Source organism: Nelumbo nucifera, chromosome 4, assembly GCF_055504915.1.
Source record: "Nelumbo nucifera cultivar China Antique chromosome 4, China Antique-T2T, whole genome shotgun sequence".
Lineage (NCBI taxonomy): Eukaryota > Viridiplantae > Streptophyta > Magnoliopsida > Proteales > Nelumbonaceae > Nelumbo > Nelumbo nucifera.
In genome coordinates, this window is record NC_142652.1 from 1918559 (window position 1) to 1937491 (window position 18933).

The window sequence follows — 18933 nt, forward strand, 5'->3', positions numbered from 1 at the left end:
AGGCCCAATTTGCACTAAGGACTTAGGTCCAATATTTAGAGTTTGAGTTTGAGCTGACTTTGGGTGAGGCTAAACCATCTCATGTCATGAAAGTGTTCTAAGTTTGGACCTTCCTCATCATCGGATCTGCCATCTATCTCTTGGTAATTATAACTCTGTTTATATTTTTCGTTTTTCTTTAAATCATTGGAAGGTTCCTTGCTTCATTGTTTTTTGTGATGTTTGATTTGATTAAAAAATAAGACACAAATTACAAAGACCCTTACCTCAGAAACTAGTAGCCCCCCAATATCTATATCCCACCTGTACAGTAGGATTAAGATTTCGGAGGTGTGCTGACTTATAAAAACCCCTATACTATATTACCATATTTTTTGATAACAAGGCAAATAGATTAGAAAAGCGACAGCAGAACATCTACGGGGCACAATGGAGGGTCTATACGAGTTGGCTCACTAATATCTTCAGCCAAACTGGACAATTCCAAATAAAGCAGCCAATGACTCATGAGCCAAAAATGGAGCAATTACGGTTCAATTTGGAAAGAGTACAAATACAAATTTATACACTGTAAATACATATAAAAAACAATACAAATTACAATGTTTTGTATTTGTACTCCTTTGGAATTGAGCTTACAAGACATATCCTGACACAAAAAACATTTCGATTCCACCTCGACATAAGAGACTTGCAAAAGCCTTTAACCAGCTCAATCCCCTTCAAAATAGCAATGCCTCTGCTTGGACAGTGGAAGAGACTGCGAGAGGCTCGCTCAAACTGAGCTGCCAATGGGAGGCTATCATGGTCCTTAATCGCCACCCCGAAACATGCCTTACCAACATCGTAAAAAACTGCCATCTGCATTCACTTTCAGAGATCGTGGTGAAGGAGGCTGCCAGAAAGTGGGCAAACTCGAGCTTTCAAGGGCTATGGAACATGGCGATCATCCTAGCTGGGAAGTCATACTCCTCTCCCGCACCATCCTGCAAATCAAATTCGGAGCCACGCTAATTAGATCAGGTTCCATGTTTTCAAAAACAAACATGCTTCTTTGGAGACGCCGAAATTCTTCTCCACCATGCATATTCTTACTAGAGTTGATCTAGAACCTAAGGTGGTGTTCGGTGGTGTAGATTGGCCATTATATATTCAGTTTCAATCCACACCATGCATGTGCCATGCATTTGGTTGGCTGTGGTGTGGCGCATGGATCGGTTCACACCACAGCCCCATTTTCTTGTCCACGGGTTTATCTTGTAGAAGCATCTACACTACACTGTTTTGCATATAGAATAATTATCCGATACTTTACATGGATGTTTACCTAATATAAGACCTATTTTCTTTTTATTGTTGGAACACCTCTTTGTGAGCTCGCCGCTATTATTCTCCATTTGAACCACTCGCTACTCCTCTTCTAACCACCACTGCATTGGACTGCCAATGGTAAGTATTCCTCATCCGTTTATTCTCATGCTATATTATTCTTCTCTGTTTGAACCACTTGCCACTACTTGCTTATTAATATATATTAATATTAACTTTATTAGTTATTAAGTTTTGTATATTACGTTTATTAATATTAATAATTAATATGAATTTTTATTGACATTATTACTTATTATTAATATTGTTGTTAATATTATCAATTATCATTGAAATTATTACTTGTTTTTTATTTAATATTAATATCATTATTTTCTATTTAATATTATTAATTATTAATTACTAAAATTCTTAGCAATTACTAATATTTTTCTATTGTGTATATTACAAAAAATATTTTTTAATGATTAACGACATAAATTATCTCAAATATTGTAGTTGATATGCATGTAATCAAACAAAATGTGTGGTGTGAAGGTGTGGTGTGAACCAATCCACACAATTTGTCATTTACACTATAGACAGAAACAACTACTTTGTTGGGGTGTGGTGTGGATGAAAACATACCACTCAATTTGCCATTTACACTATAGACACCCCTTAAAGCATTATGATAAATAATTAAAACAATTAAAAGCTTCGCTAATACCCAGTTGAACTTTCATTTGTGACAAATACCCCTTTGAACTTTTACTTTATAATAAATACCTCCTTCATTAGAGTTCCATCAATTAATTTTGAAAAATATTTTCATTCAGCTTTTAAAACTTTTTAAATTCTCAAATTCCATTTTCTTATTTATTTTAGTAAAATAATTTTTTAAAATATGACATTAAAATCCTCCCAATTTCTCTAATAGATTACTGCAAAATTTTGGTTGGTTCAATATTTAGGTGAAATTGTAAAGATTTATTGGAGAAAGGAGTGGATATTTTTTATAAATTAAGATGAAGAAAAGACATTCATATAAGTGAAATGAAAGAAGAATTTAAAGAAAATTGTTTTTCTATGTCATGAAATGATTTTTGTTATTTTAGTTGGTTTCATTTGGAGAAAATGGAAGTTCAGAGAAGAAGAGCAATGAAAAATAAGGAAAGCCCATTTGGGTATTTTGGTAATTTAGTGCATTTCATCACTTAACTTGACAACCAAAGGGGGAATTGGAACCATCTGTCAATAAAACACGTTCAAACCCTCTACAAATATGATCTAACACCGCACATCTCACTATAAAATCAGAACCCACCATAAAATAAAATTACTACTGTGGTTAATGACAATTACCCCTCAATCTTTCATTTGCAATTAAGGTCCAGAACTATGACTTTGCAACAAAAACCCCCTTTGAGAGTTTGAATCACCTGCCAACAAAACACATTCCAACATTCTACCAAAACGATCTAACACCGCACATCTCATATATGTACGAAAGTGTGGTGTCAAATCATGTTGGTAGGTGGTTGAAACGTTTATTGGCAGGTGATACAGACTCCCCAAAAGGGGCATTTGTTGCAAAGTAAAAGTTCCGACCTTTATTGCAAATGAAACTTTAGGGGGTAATTGTCATTAACGTTAATTTAATTAAAGTTTTTCAACACTATAACCATTAGATGCGGCTTCACATAAATCAAAAAAAGTGCGAAAACATGTTGTCATTGCAACGTCATTTGGACATTTTCATGACAAACATTTTGACATTTTCCATATAACTTGAGATAAACGGTTTTTTGATAAACAGAGGCCATCCATATATAGAGTTGAGAGATTTCTGGGCCGGAAAGAACGGTCTTGATTCACTTAAGCTGGTTTGCATCCCCAGTACTGGCTTCCGGTACTTATCAATGGTTGGTTTTCTTTTAAATTTTGGTAGGTTGGCATTAAGAGCTATTAAGACTATGCATATCAACAATGTTTAGAAAATGATCCGTGACAATTTTCTATTACATTGAATGTGATCAGAGTAATACCAACCACGAAGCCCAAAATTCCTCCCTTTATTAATGATGCGAGACGAATTCAATTGAAAATTAAGGCACTTAGCAGATGATTTGAAGTGCATTGGGCATTACTTCGGCTTTGATTCATTCATTTGATCTTTTAGATTAATTCTGTTGTCGTATATTATAAATTATCAGGAGACACCTCAGAATTTTAAATTCCACTGCAAACTTATAATAATTCAAAATTTCAATTACCCCTATTTATAACACCAATGTCTACTCGTGTATTGGCATTAATCATCAATTTTGAGCTGGTATCTATTCCAACTGTAAGGTGGAGTTAATATTTGTTCGGGTGGACTGAACAATAAAGACCCGAAAATTTTAAAAGACTAAAACTAAAAGTTTAGCTAATTAATACGTAATGGGTCAAAAAGGTGGAATTATAAGCTTTAAAAAACATAATAACAAATTAAATTATAGGGTTTATCTTTCAACAAAATAATAATTAATCAATTAACAACCATAAACTTTTTATATTTCAATTTTCAAGTTTCAAAGCCCAAAGTTTTTCAAATTATTCACAAATGACAAATGACCAGTCATATGCATTAGATTAAAAAAAAATTCCCCATCATCAAAGTTTCTATCACTAATGAGATTTTCTGATGAATCATCTATATAAGTGATATTTGATTTAATACATGGAAAAAAGAGAAAAAACCAATAAAAGGAAAAGAAATCTATTATAAAGAAAATTTAGAGGCAAAATTTGGGTAGATGGTTTTGTGTGTGTCTATGTGTGTAGGGAAAATAGAAAAGAAATGGCAAATATAAGATGCTAGATTTCTTGTCAGCCAAAAGTGTAGAACAATCTATAATCTATACTACTATAAAAAGTATGAATAGCCTCTAAATTTCTAAATTTTTCTTGACTAAAATACCCCCTATTTTGAAATATGATCCCTTTATTAGGGTAGAAAATGTAATTTAAATGCTATTAATCAATGCATTCAATTCCCTCTCATAAATCACACATTTAAGGTATTAACTCCTATTCACCCTCATTAAATCATATATTTAAAGCATCCTTATTTATTCTAATCAGTAAATTCTACTAATTAAATCTATACATAATAAATTAATAATTCCAATAACATAAAAAACTTATACTTTTAGAATCTACATGAAAAAAAAAATTGTATTTTCATCTAAGTGGTGGTAAGAAATTAAACCATTTTGGGTCAAATGGGCCAACTCAATGTTGCCACAATTATCCACCTGTTGAAAAGTTAGTGTGTTGTGTTAAATACCAAAAATAATGTTGCCACAATTAAATAAAATAAAATAAAAAAATAGATAAAATGCAAAAAAATATAAATTAAAGAAAATTTTAGAACACTTTTAACATCATATATTTGACATATTAAACAATAATAAGTATGACAAATAATAATTATTTTTATTAATGATGGAACTTGAATATAAAATTTAAAGCCAATTTGAAATAAAACTATTTTCCTATAAATCTCATATCTAAGTTATATTCTCTCATTACATCCTATATTGAACATATATTTTTCTTAGCATTAAATTCCACGAATTAAATCCACAACATTAACTTTATTACTATAAAAATAAATATTTTGAAAAATTATTTGAAAACAAAACCATTTTCTTTCCCTCCCGGTGGTGGGTAAGCAATTCAACCATTTGAGGTTAAATAGATTAATCAACAATTAATGTCATACTTTAATAATAAAAAATTAAAATGAATAAAATATAAAATATAAAAAAATTAAGCATATCTATAATATTGTATATTCATTATACTAAACAAAAATAAGTATGAAATATAAGAAGTATTGTTAATAATGATGGAAATGGAATTTCAAATATAAAATCAACCAATAAATGAAATGATGTCAAGGTCAAATAATAACATTTTTAAAAATAAAAAATAAAAGTAATCACAAAAATAAAATAAAAAAATACACTAGATAAAATTTTGGGCACATATCTAATGTTATATGTTTATAAAAAATAAAATATTGGGTGCATATATAATACTATACATTCATTATATTGAACAAAAATAAATATTAAACATAAAAATTAATTTTATCAATGATATAAATGTAATATGATATTTAAATTTTAAAGTCAGCCTAAAAATCAACCTATTTTCCTTTCTTTTTTAAAAATAAAAATATTGTCATTTTTTATGGTGGATTGTTGGTTTTGGTCAAATGAATTAACTAATGATGTCATAGTTAAATAATAAATCTTTAAAAAGTAAAAAAGTACAAATAATCATAGGAATACAAAAATTATAAAAAAAATGTATAAATCTCTAATGTCATATATTAATTATATCAAACAAAAATTTAGTTTAATAAATAAAAAATATTTATATAATGTAGATAAAATATATAATTTAAAACTGATTTAAAAGCAAAGCTATTTTCCTATCTAAATGGTGGGTCAGTATTCCAACTTTTCAAATAAAATAATGGTTAAAATTTAGTAGTAGTAGTAGTAGTAATAGTAATAAAAACAACAACAATTGTAATTTAAAACTTCTATGTGCAATCCACATGAAGTTGAAATTTTTTGTGTATATTTACCTTTTATTTTATAAGGTCATTTACTAATACAACCTTATAGTTTCACATATTTACTTAAACCTACCATTTCATTTTACCAAAACACCCCTTATAGTTTGCAACCTATTTACTTAGTTGACCTTTCATTAAGAAATATTTGTTTCGCCATTTGAATATAGTAATATAATCACCTAAACTAAGTAGAAAATGTTCACCCATGGTTGTTTATTCCAAAACCACCCCTAAACTGAGTGGAAATTGTTCAAAGATACAGATCCATGGTTGTTTATTCCAAAAGTACCCCTAAACCAAGTAGAAAATGTTTACTCATGGTCGTTTATTCCAAAAGTACCCCTAACACTTTTGCATAAAAAAACAAAATTTATCAAATAGAGAAGAATAAAGTGGTTGTTCATGTTTTACTAGGGGCAAAAATGGCATTTTTGCTTTTATTTTTTTTCATTAAATTTATTTAAATGGATTTTAGGATTAAAACTGTTATTTTCCACTTTCATCAAATGGAAGGTCGGTTAAGTAAAAATTGATTGCAAACTAGGTGTTTTAGTAAATGACCCTATATAATATTATATTTTATATATACTATTAAACTCAATGAGGGTATAGAACTTTCTTTTTTATTAAACTACCCCTATTTTTGAATTTAGTTATTTAATTCTGAGGGCAAATAATGTAATATCCCTTACAAATTTTCACCTTATTTAATTCCCTTTTCATTAAGTCTTATATTTATGGAACTAATTCACATTCTCTCATATTAAATTTTGAATATAATAAGCTATTTTTTACTTTATAAATTCTAATAATTAGATCTTTATCAAATACTTTTTAACAATATGAAACCCATGTTTTTAAAGGATAAAATGCTAACCCCCCTAAGGTTTTCAACCACTACTAAAACTTCCCTTGAAACTTGGTAATTGCAATCACCTTCCTTGAACTTTTTATCATAGCTGCAAGTAGACCCCTTCTCTTATAATCCTCTAACAAGAGGCATGAAAATTTCCAAAATAACCATTTTGTTACTTTGACTAAAATGTTTATTTTTCAAATTTTCCCTTCATATCAATCATTACCCCAAATCCTTCCAACCTCTTTTCCAAAATTGATTTATTTTATAAATTTCCCTTCATATGAATTCCTCAAAAAGTTGCAATTTTAAACTTTATTTTTTTTGTTATTAATAAAGTTTGCATTATGCTATGCAAAAACTAGCTTCAATGGTAACTGCATGGGTATTTTGGATGTGCCTCTTGCTAGAGGATTCTAAGAGAGAGAGTCTACTTGAAATTGTATTAGAAAGTTTAAGGGAAATGATTGCAATTACCAAACTTCAGAGGAGATTTTAGCAACAATTAGAAACTTCAAGGCAGGTTTTAGCAATTTATCATTTTCTAAAATTAACAACAAAAAAAGAAAATGAAACCATTCTTCTGTCCAAGTGGTGGCTAAGCCAATTCGACTATCTGGGATCAATTGGGTGAATCCATGTGGGTCATTTCTCTGATATTTTATATTAATCATAATAAACAAAAATAAGTGTCATAAACAATAATTGTTTATATTGATAATGGAAATGAAACACAAATTTTAAAACCAATAAAAAAAATGAAATTGATTTCCTATTTGGTCTAGATCAATAGTTTGACTTTTAATTCAAATGTGCCAATATTTGATGTCATAATTAAATAATAAAAATAAAACTAAAAAATACATAAATTTTACAAAAAAAACATTTGGGCGCATCTCTAATATTGTATATTCATCATATTAAACAAAAACAAGTGTCATAAATAAGAATTATTTTTATGCACATGGAAAAATAACAAATGTAAAAAATATAATTTGAATTTAGTCTCCTTTTAATTGTGAGGGCAAAAAATGTATTTTGAACTGTTGTTTTTCACCTCATTCAAATCCCTCTCATTAAGTTATATATTTGAGGGGCCAACGCCTATTCTATCTCATTAAATGATATATTTAAGTTATTTTCTAACTAATAAATTCTGTTATTAGTTCTATAACAATACTTTTAACAATAAATCTCATTTTTTTCAAAGTTGAATAAAAAAAATGAAATTATCCTCTGTCTAGGTTGTGGATAAGCAATTCAACCATCTAGGTCAAATGGGTCAAGCCATGTTGTCATAATTAAATAATAAAAATTAAAGAAAGACAAAAACAAAAAATGCATAATATTTGTCGAAAACATTTGGGACATCTTTAATATAAATTATTTTATATACATAAAAATATATACAAAATTTAAAATAATTTGGATGTATATTATTATCTTCATTATTTAAAATTGCCACGTGCAAAGCACGTATAATTTTACTAGTACTATAAAGAGTACGAATAAGGTCTAAGATTTATGGATTTTTTGGACTAAAATACCCCTTTTTTAAAAAATAGGGTCCTTAAAAAAATGTAATTTGAATGCTGTTATTCATTGAATTCAATTCTCTTTCATTAAATTTCATTTAAGGTATTAACTCTCATTCACCCTCATTTAACCATACATTTTAAGGCATTTTTGTATCTTTTAGGGTAATTGTCCAAAACCCACCACCACTTTTTATGAATTCTCTTAAACTCACTATAACTTTTCAAAACGTCCAAAACTCATGATGTTAGTGAGATAACAGTAACTTGACTAACTAACATTCTTGTGTCAAGAACACTTGTGTCTCCCATGTCATCGAGCGGGAATATTATATATGGAATAATCCGCATCAAAATCTTGATACCGAAGATTTTGTGGGATATCACTAGAGATTCCTTTGGAGAGAAGATTCTAAGCTACATTGAGAACTTGAAGGTCAGTGAAGTTGAAGATCTTCGGTGGAAGACGACCGGAGAATGAGTTGTACTGCAAGAAGAGATGCTATCGTTGAAGGCGTTGGAATGAAGGCTAAGCTTGCAGAGCTCGGTGAGTTTACCAAGGTGGTCAGTGAGCCGATGGTGGAGTTATAGTAGGCAATGCCTTGTCAATCGCAAGGAGTGGATGGTGTGGAAGCATCCCGGCCGTTCAACGTGGCAAGCGGGTCATGTAGATTGAGTTTGAACGATACCAAAGCCTGAATCTCAACTAGTGCTTCAGGATAGGGTTATTCACCGGTCAGGTTGGGTCGGTTTACTGGGGTTTTCCCAACTAACCTGTCTTGGTAGGGTTACCTAAAGTGGAAACCGAAGCTGACCCACTAATAGGCAAAACCAACCTGGTTGGTTTGAGTCGGGTTGGGTCGGTTTCGGTTTTGCTCTTGTACAAAAGGACAAAGAAGCCTAGAACTAGAAGGAAATTTATTTGAGAAGATGGGAGAGTTGGGAGAGCCAAGTTCAAAAATCAAATGATGTCTTGAGTTGAGGACTTGAGGGAGGCGGACCAAGTTAGAGAATAGAAGAGAAGACAAAAGTTACCAATAAAATAGAAAGTCAAAATGTTTTATAGAAAGAAGGGTGAAATATTTATATTTCAAGAAACTTTCTAAATTCTAATCTAGGTAAAAAAGGACACCTAATTCTAATTGTAATTGCCTAATGGGTTGCCTATTTGGTGTAAAAGACTATAAAAACTAGGATAGATACAATTTAGGTAAAAAAGGACACCTAATTCTAATAGAAGACAAAAGTTATGAATAAAATAAAAAGTCAAACTGTTTTATAGAAAGAATGGTGAAATATTTATATTTCAAGAAACTTTCTAAATTCTAATCTATGTAAAAAATGACACCTAATTCTAATTGTAATTGCCTAATGGGTTGCCTATTTGGTGAAAAAGACTATAGAAACTAGGATAGATACAATTTAGTTAAGTAGGAAGTAGAAGACTAGTTAAGTAGGAACTACCGAGCTAGAAGACTAATTGGTTCGGTTCGGTTTGGGTCAGTTTCGGTTTTCATGTGTGAAAACTGAAACCGACTCGATATATCGGTTTATGAATTTGCCTAACCCGAAACCGACCGGTGCTGATGAAAACCCGACCGAATCAAGTTGGGTCGGTCCGGGTTGGTCAGTTTGGTCGGGTTGGGCCTTCTTATGAACAACCCTACTTCAGGACTCCTCTGGGCACAATATAACAGGGTGGTGGCGGAGAACACCACGGGGAGGAAGAGAAGTGTGGTTGTAGTGGTCGCCATGGGTGGTGGTAACGATGGCGATAGTGGTGGCGGACCGGGGGGCATGGCCATTGTCCAGTCAAAAGGAGTCTTGAAGTGAGAGAGAGCAGAGAGCAGAGAGTAGTGGAGAGGAGCGTATGTTAGCAGAGGTGGTGACTGGTGAGTGAATGGCTCTGAGCAACGTCTTTCACTGTTTCCTGGGTTCCCTCTTCCCTATAAACCTTTGAATAAAAAATAATAGAAAAAGACGTTAGAATGTTTTAGGAAATATACGAAAACCGAGGGAGGGAGAAAGTGAGCAGGAATATTATATATGAAATAGGATCGGGCGCTTAAGGGCATTTCGGTTAAAAAATTATTTAACAAGCTGACTCATTATTTAAGGGCAGTTTGGTCATGAAACTTGCATTCAGGTTGATGTGGACAACTTGGATCAATGAACATTAATGGTGTTCTAACGGATGGTTAATTTTATAAAATAAAATCTCACTGACATAGTGGGTTTTGGACGTTTTGAAAAGTTATGTTGAGTTTAAGATAATTCATAAAAAGTGTTGGTGGGTTTTAGACAATTTCCCTTTCTTTTAATTACTAAATTCCATTAATTAAATCCATACATAAATAATTCTAATAACATAAAAACTTGTACTTTTGAAATTGACTTGGAAAAGCAGTATTTTTATGTGGTGATAAGAAATTAACAATTTTGGGTCAAATAGGCCAATCCATGTTGCGTTGTTGCCACAATTAAATAATAAAAAATTAAAACTAGATAAAATGTAAAAAATATAGAAATTAAAGTGCAAATAGGGTCAAGATTTTTGGATTTTTTTGGACTAAAATACACTTTTTTGAAATAGGGTCCCTATTTATTATGAGGGCAGAAAAAGTAATTTGAATACTATTATTCATTGCATTCAATTCCCTCTCATTAAATTCCATTTAAAGTATTAACTCTCATTCACCCTCATTTAACCATACATTTAAGGCATTTTTTTGTTTCTGTTAATTACTCAATTCCACTAACTAAATCCATATATGAATATTTCTAATAACATATACTTTTGAAATTGGCTTGGAAAAGCATTATTTTTATGTGGTGGTAAAAAATTAAACAATATTGGGTCAAATAGGCAAACCCATGTTGCATTGTTGCCACAATTAAATAAAAAAAATTAAAACTTGATAAAATGAAAAAAAAATAAATTAAAGAAAATTTTGGGAACATCTTTAATATCATATATTCATCATATTAGACAAGAATAAGTATGATAAATAAGAAATACATCAATTAATGATAGAAGTAGAATATAAAATTTAAAACCAATTGGAAATTAAATTATTTTCTTGTTCACTCATTAAGTCTCATACCTAAGGTATATATTTAAGATATATTTTTCTCATCATTAAATTCTATTAATTAAATCCATAACATTGATTTTAATAATATAAAAATAAATATTTTGAAAAATAATTTGAAAACAAAACCATTTTCTTTCATTCTAGTGGTGGTAAGCAATTCAACCATTTGGATTAAATGGGTTAACCAATAATGCCATAATCAAATAATAAAAATCAAAATAAATAATATATAAAAATACAAAAAAAGGAATTGAGCATATCTCTAATATTATATATTCATTATACTAAATAAAACTAAGTATGAAATGTAATAAATATTTTTATTAATGATGAATAATAAATATTTAAAAAAGATAGAACAAAAAAATGAAAAGTATACAATTTTGTCAAAAATATTTGAGGACATTTCTAATGTTATATATTCACCATATTAAATAAAAATTATTTTTATTTATAATGAAAATGAAACACAAAATTAAATAATAATAACAATAATAATGATGATGATAATTGTTATTGTAATTTAAAATTTAACGTGCAAAGCACTTCCACATTTACGTAAGAAAAAAAAGTATCTTGATTTTTTATGCCCATGGCTTAGGCTTTAGCCTTACACCTCTTTCTAACAAAGGTCAAGCCTTATATTAAAATTATGACTTGTGATGCTTAAGAGGTAAAATCGATAATAGGCCTCACACAGTCACACTTCAAGGCTTAAGCCTTTTAAGATAAAATTTGGCGCATTCAAACTTTTTGGAGGTGTTGACTTGAATTTAGCATCAAAATTGAATGTAAGACTATGAATCAAATAACTTGAATCTGGATATTAACGAATCAAATTTGGATACAGAACATTGAAGTTTCTATCCCGGGCCTGTCCCGATCTAAAAGGAAGCAAAGAAAACTGGTTCGAAATGGACCTGGTTGGTAGGACGAGTGGACGACAAGCCAAGTTTGGAATTGTAAGCCTAACAATATTATTAAATTGTATGTAGAACACGCAGCGCACACGCCTTCCAACCATTCCTAGTGGTCACCATATACGACGAACAAACTACAAACGGCAGCCCAAACCCCCCAACAACCTCCTCACCTTGTCTACCGTTACCGTTAGTAACAGCCATTCTATATTTTCTAGGTGGGGATGGTGCTATTTTGTGGACTCTATGCCACCTGGCCTTCTCACCTTTGGCCCTCTGCGCCTGAGACTCTAAGGCCAAATTAAGGATGTCACAGTCACGAACATATGGGGCTTACTTAACTGTACCAATTCCCAATGTATAATGACCCAGTTGATCCGGGCCATCCATTTTTCAACTTAACTAAATACGTTCAACCCGTGACTCAACAACACAGTTCACACGGACACACTTCACCACTCAATTCCGTGTACGGATGCAAATGGATTGGATCCGATTTGAATTAAAGTATTATTGAAATTCGATCTGATATTAATAATTGTAGATCCAATAGGACTTCATAAACATGGATTTAAATTTGAATTCAATGAAAAACTCAGATATTCAAATTTGATCCGATCTGATTTGATTTAAAAATATAAATTATTCAGAGAAAAATAAAATAAAGAAATATAAAAAATACAAATATATTTTTAACTGTTTTCATCATATATATAATTTTTATAAAAAAATAAATAATATGACAAATTTACAAAAATACAATATAAATAATATATTTATACATAAATAAATAACATATATATCAAATCGGATAAGGGGGAGCTGTATTCTATTTGTTTTATGATAAGACCATATCATCCACTCCGATCTAAAAATCCAAAATAGAGATAAATTTATCCAAAAATATAAAATCAAACTTCAGAACGAATCAAATTATGATCCGATTCATTTGCATCCCTAACTCTGGGAGATTCTAAGTTGTGACATCCCAATTCAGTTGGGGTATGCGTATTGAATCCAGACAAGAATATTAAGAACATCTCCATACCAACTAGTATCCTGTGTGTGGGTAGGTAGTTGATGCGTATTAATGAAGTTGAGCGACTGGTACACGTATTACTTATTAAGAAGTGACAAAAAGTACCGTACCCCATGGGCAACCCGGTCGGGCCATCGAGACAAAACAACCGGAAAAATACCGGCTCAAACTTGGTGGTGGTTGGTTGGGGTGTGGGGACTGGACGTTCAACCTACCAAACAAACTGGAGTACTGTATTCCCACTACCAAGTTATACATTCAATGATCAAACTACCCACCCGGCCACCCCACTTCCTCTTCCTCTTCCTCTCGAGTCTTGACTTCCTCTACCTGAACACTGAATGCAGCACATGTCACATTTAATTCGTTGTCCGAAATCATGGAAGGAAATAGTAATAGTTCCGAAAATAAGATTAGTTTTTTTAAGGGAAAAAAAGGAAAGAAGCTAGCCACGTTGCGACGACGGCCACCGCATGCTAACACCAATATTGTCATATCGATCAACCCACGTGGTAACTCATCTGCCCCTCCATCCAACCTACCCCTCACACGTTATAAATTCAAGCAGCTGCTTCCCATTTTAACCCACCACATCACTCACGAGCTCTCCAACTCGCTGGGAAGTAGCTAGAAAGACTAGAACCAGTTGAGTTGAGCTTTCACCTGCTTCTTTCTTCGTTGCAGAGACCGAGTTTCGGGCTCGCTCGGTTTCGAACGAACGTCCAACAAATCCCACTCCATCAACGAAACAATGGTGTCCGTCGAGGAAATTCGCAACGCCCAGCGCGCTCAGGGTCCGGCCACCGTTCTTGCCATTGGCACTGCAACTCCAGCCAATTGTGTCTACCAGGCTGACTACCCGGACTACTATTTCCGAATCACTAACAGCGAGCACAAAACCGAACTGAAGGAGAAGTTCAAGAGAATGTGTAAGCAGTATAGACTTTGGAGATTTAATCTCTCTCTCTCTCGATTTAATCATGTTTAATTTAAAAAAAAAAAAAACTATTGCTATAACTTGTTATTTGTTAATTATTAACAGGCGAGAAATCTATGATAAAGAAACGTTACATGCACCTAACGGAGGAAATTCTTAAGGAGAACCCCAACATCTGCGCCTACATGGCTCCATCCCTTGATGCACGTCAAGACATGGTGGTGGTTGAAGTGCCCAAGCTCGGAAAAGAAGCTGCGTCAAAGGCCATAAAGGAATGGGGTCAGCCCAAATCGAAAATCACGCACCTGGTCTTCTGTACCACCTCTGGTGTAGACATGCCGGGTGCTGACTACCAACTCACCAAGCTCCTCGGCCTCCGCCCCTCCGTCAAACGCTTCATGATGTACCAACAGGGCTGCTTCGCTGGTGGCACCGTGCTTCGCCTCGCCAAGGACCTCGCCGAGAACAACGCCGGCGCGCGTGTCCTCGTCGTCTGCTCTGAAATCACGGCCGTCACTTTCCGTGGACCCTCTGACACCCACTTGGATTCTCTTGTGGGTCAGGCTCTTTTCGGTGATGGAGCAGCAGCCGTGATCGTCGGAGCTGATCCCGACACGTCCATCGAACGTCCTCTGTTCCAGCTTGTGTCGGCGGCGCAGACCATTCTTCCCGATTCTCATGGAGCCATCGATGGTCACTTGCGCGAAGTTGGCCTAACATTCCACCTGTTGAAAGACGTACCCGGGTTGATCTCTAAGAACATCGAGAAGAGCCTGGTTGAAGCCTTCACCCCGATTGGTGTCAGTGATTGGAACTCGTTGTTCTGGATCGCTCACCCGGGTGGCCCGGCCATTCTGGACCAGGTCGAAGAAAAACTGGGCCTGAAAGAGGAGAAGCTCAGAGCAACGAGGAACGTCTTGAGCGAATACGGTAACATGTCCAGTGCGTGTGTGTTGTTTATTCTGGATGAGATGAGGAAGAAGTCTGTAGAGGAAGGGAGGGCCACAACGGGTGAAGGATTGGAGTGGGGTGTTCTGTTCGGGTTCGGACCCGGTCTGACTGTTGAGACGGTTGTGTTGCACAGTCTCCCCGCTGTTCCTGCTCACTGAGTCGTGACTCGTTAGTGAAGGCCAACATATATAGTTGGGGGGAATGCTTGAATACTTTGAAGTTTGAAGTCGATCATTAAATTAAGTGTGAGTCAGAGTGTGTGAGGTTTAATAACGATGTCTCTGTAACGTAAGACGTCTCTTTTTTTATTTTAATTGTATTGTTTTTTCTCCTTTATTAAGTTTTCATTTTCCCCCTATAAAAATTAAAATGTTTCAAAGCTGTATTTGTTTATTTTACGTTTACTTTATTAAAATGTTGCGCCCAGGAGGAAGAAGGAACTCATTAAACTGATGATGTTTGGTATTATTTCCCTTTATTTGAAAAACATTTGTACTTGGTTTATCTTTAAAACCGAGGAAAAACAGTTGATAAACGGTTTTTTTATTGTTGTTTGACAGGTAAGTTTACTTTATTATAATGTTGCGCTCGGAGGAAGAAGGAACTCATTAAACTGACGATGTTTGGCATTATTTCCCTTTATTTGAAAAACATTTGTACTTGGTTTATCTTTAAAACCGAGGAAAAACAGTTGATAAACGGTTCTTTTATTGTTGTTTGACAGGTAGGCGCTATTAGATGCTATTAAGCACTTACACAAGTAGCACTTACACAAAAGACGCTATTAGATGCTATCAACCGAAACAAACATTTATTTAATCAACAGACTTACCAAATATCATTTTGGCGACAGAGAGCCCTATCACTATTACAATTACATATGTTACTGAAGGTTTTAACTTTTATTAGACTTAAATAAAACCTTTTAAAACGAATTACCCAAAGTCCATGTGGCTCTCCTAAAGGGGTAGGGAGTTATTGTTGGGATGCACATTTTAATTAAGTGGATGCACAAACAGAGTCTTTTGTATAGAATATGATTTTCCATGATTGAGTGGTTGATTAAAGAGGTATAGTTGATCTGTTTTATGGTGAATCTGCTCCTATGATTGAACAATTGGTGACTTTTTATGGCTTGACCCACGTCCACGCATAGAGGATTGCTTGATGTGAATGAAAAAAAAGTCTATCTGATACTTTCAGTCTGATACACCCATGGAGTGCTTCCAAAGATCAGAATCAAGACCAAACTAAGCCACTATTCCTCAGCTTTTAACACTTGGTTTGAAGGAAAATGTAGGGAAAGGAAAGAAAAGATAAGAAAACCTTTATAAACCTTGTATTGGTTTCTCTGTCTTTCATTTCCTTTCCCTACCTTTTCCTTCAAACCAAACGTGAAACTTGATCACAGCCTCTCTTTCTCCTTCCACATTTCAAAACCCTAATTAAATGAAAAGAGACAGTATGAAGAACCTCATCTTAAAACACAGTTTAACAATGTGTTTGTATTTTGGGATAATTATTTATATATACTCTGTTTGAGAAATTACTTAAATGATGTATATTGTATCATGTAGTTTGAAAAACTACTTGTATATTTGAAGATGGTGTATGGTATGGTTTCTGTTTATTAGATAAGATGCCAGCTTATCTCCTTTGTACCAAATTATTATTTAAGATGGCCCCATATAATTAATAAATGGCTCATTTACTAAAACACCCCCTATAGTTTTATGAATTTACTAAAACCTACCCTATAGTTTGTGTTTTACTAAGGTTCAACTTGGTAGGAGTACAAATACAAATATATACTGTGCAAATACATACAAAATACAAGATTTTGCATTCTACAAATTTGTATTTGTACTCCTTCCAAACTGAGCCTAAAGCATCCCTTATAAGTTGTAATAAATTTACTTAATCGACCTTTCATTAGATGAAAGTGGAAAATGGCAGTTTTAACACTAACATCCATTAAAAAATTTAATCGAAAGAAATTAAAAACAAAATTGTCATTTTTGCCCCTAATAAAACAAAGACAACCACTCTATTTTTCTCTAGCTGGCCAATTTCGTTTTCTATACAAAAAAAAAGTGTCATGGGTGCTTTTGGAATAAACAACCATGGATCCATACCCTTGAACATTTTCCACTCAGTTTAGGAGTACTTTTGGAAACAACCATGGGTCTATGCCCTTAAATGTTTTCCGATTAGTTTAGGTGATCATGCTACTATTTTCATATGGCAAAACGAATAATTCGTAATTAAAGGTCAATTAAGTAAATAGGTTGCAAACTATAAGGGGTGTTTTAGTAAAATGCATATTATAGGATAGGTTTAAGTAAATCTGTGAAACTATAAGGGGTGTTCTAGTAAATGACCCTTAATAAAATTTTTAAAGCCTTTTAAAATTGCCATTCATTTTTGGGATTATAGCTGATAAGGGAAACTTTTGGGCCCTAATATTAATAAAAATAATCCTTTTAATATAATTTCTAAAATAAGTTAATTTTTTAAAAATATATCAAATAAGGGCAAAACACTGTTCATCTTCTTCCTCCTCCAAACCACCTAATAAATCACTCTCAAGATTAATAAATATTTTTCCCATCTTGCTTCCGCCCTAACCCTGCAAACCTCAATGACCACCATCCACTAGTGTCGTTGTTGCTGCCTCAGCCCACCTCTGACAATGCCAATCTGATGACACCAATCAGTGGTGGGATTGGGATGAGTATGTTCGAGTGGAAGAGAATAAACAGAGGCTTTTTGAACACGACAAGGAGATCGTGGTCGTCGTCAATGTTGTCATCTTCATCTGGGTGCAGCTCATCGGTGATGGAGTGGGCAAGTAGTATGGATGAGAGCGAGTTGCAAAGCCCATCTGGGTATTGGGTTTTGTTTGTTGGTTTATGCCTAGAGGAATTAAATTAAAGATTGATTGGTGCATTCTCATAACTGGGTTTTGTTTGCAAAGCCCATATGGGTTATGGATATTTAGTATTTCTTTTCACAAGGGCGAACAAAAAATAGAAATTTATGCTTGAGAGAGATTTATTCAGTGGTTTGGAGGAGAAAGAAGATGAACAATGTTTTTACCCTTTTTTGATATATTTTTTTAAAAAAGTTAACCAATTTTATAAATTATATTAAAATGATTATTTTTATTGATATTAGAGCCTAAAAGTTGCCCTTATCAGCTATAATACCTTAATAATTTAATATGCTTTGGAAAATTTTTTCCCTCAATAATTGACATGCATTTGTATACATTTATAGAAGTTGCACATATATAATACATGTCACATGTAATTAGTAAGAATGGAATTTTTTGTTTATTTTTTAAATATCAATATCAATATCTTTTTGTTGTACTATTGTAGCGTAACAATTTGACAAACTACACAGAAACACAAATATACATGATTTTTTTTCTATAAAAAAGGACCCATTAAAAACATCATGGGAACATTTGGGTCCCCTTTTTACAATTAACAAAAAAACCTTGAGCTAGGTTCACTGGGATGTGAGTACTATTCACATAAGAGTTTTGGAGTTTAGCTCGCTTTGCCAGATCATGCGCTGGCTTCACTATATCCCTGTTTACATACAAAATTTTAATAAAACAAGAGAAGTTCAGATATATGATCATA

General features: G+C 32.9%; 1 protein-coding gene across 1 annotated transcript; it reads left to right on the forward strand.

Annotated features, from left to right (window-relative positions):
- Window positions 1-13974: 13974 nt before the first annotated feature.
- On the forward strand, window positions 13975-15659 carry TT4 (Chalcone and stilbene synthase family protein). Its single transcript, XM_010251015.2, has 2 exons — window positions 13975-14321; window positions 14435-15659. Exons 1-2 carry the CDS (start codon window positions 14144-14146, stop codon window positions 15436-15438), a joined length of 1182 nt encoding a protein of 393 aa, XP_010249317.1. The 5' UTR covers window positions 13975-14143; the 3' UTR covers window positions 15439-15659.
- Window positions 15660-18933: the final 3274 nt, after the last annotated feature.

Bases quoted from the DNA above. Each gene is read 5' to 3' on its own strand.
- TT4 (XM_010251015.2), top strand. From the start codon at position 14,144: ATGGTGTCCGTCGAGGAAATTCGCAACGCCCAGCGCGCTCAGGGTCCG. The intron at 14,322-14,434 runs GTAAGCAGTATA...AATTATTAACAG, and splicing joins GGAGAAGTTCAAGAGAATGT to GCGAGAAATCTATGATAAAG.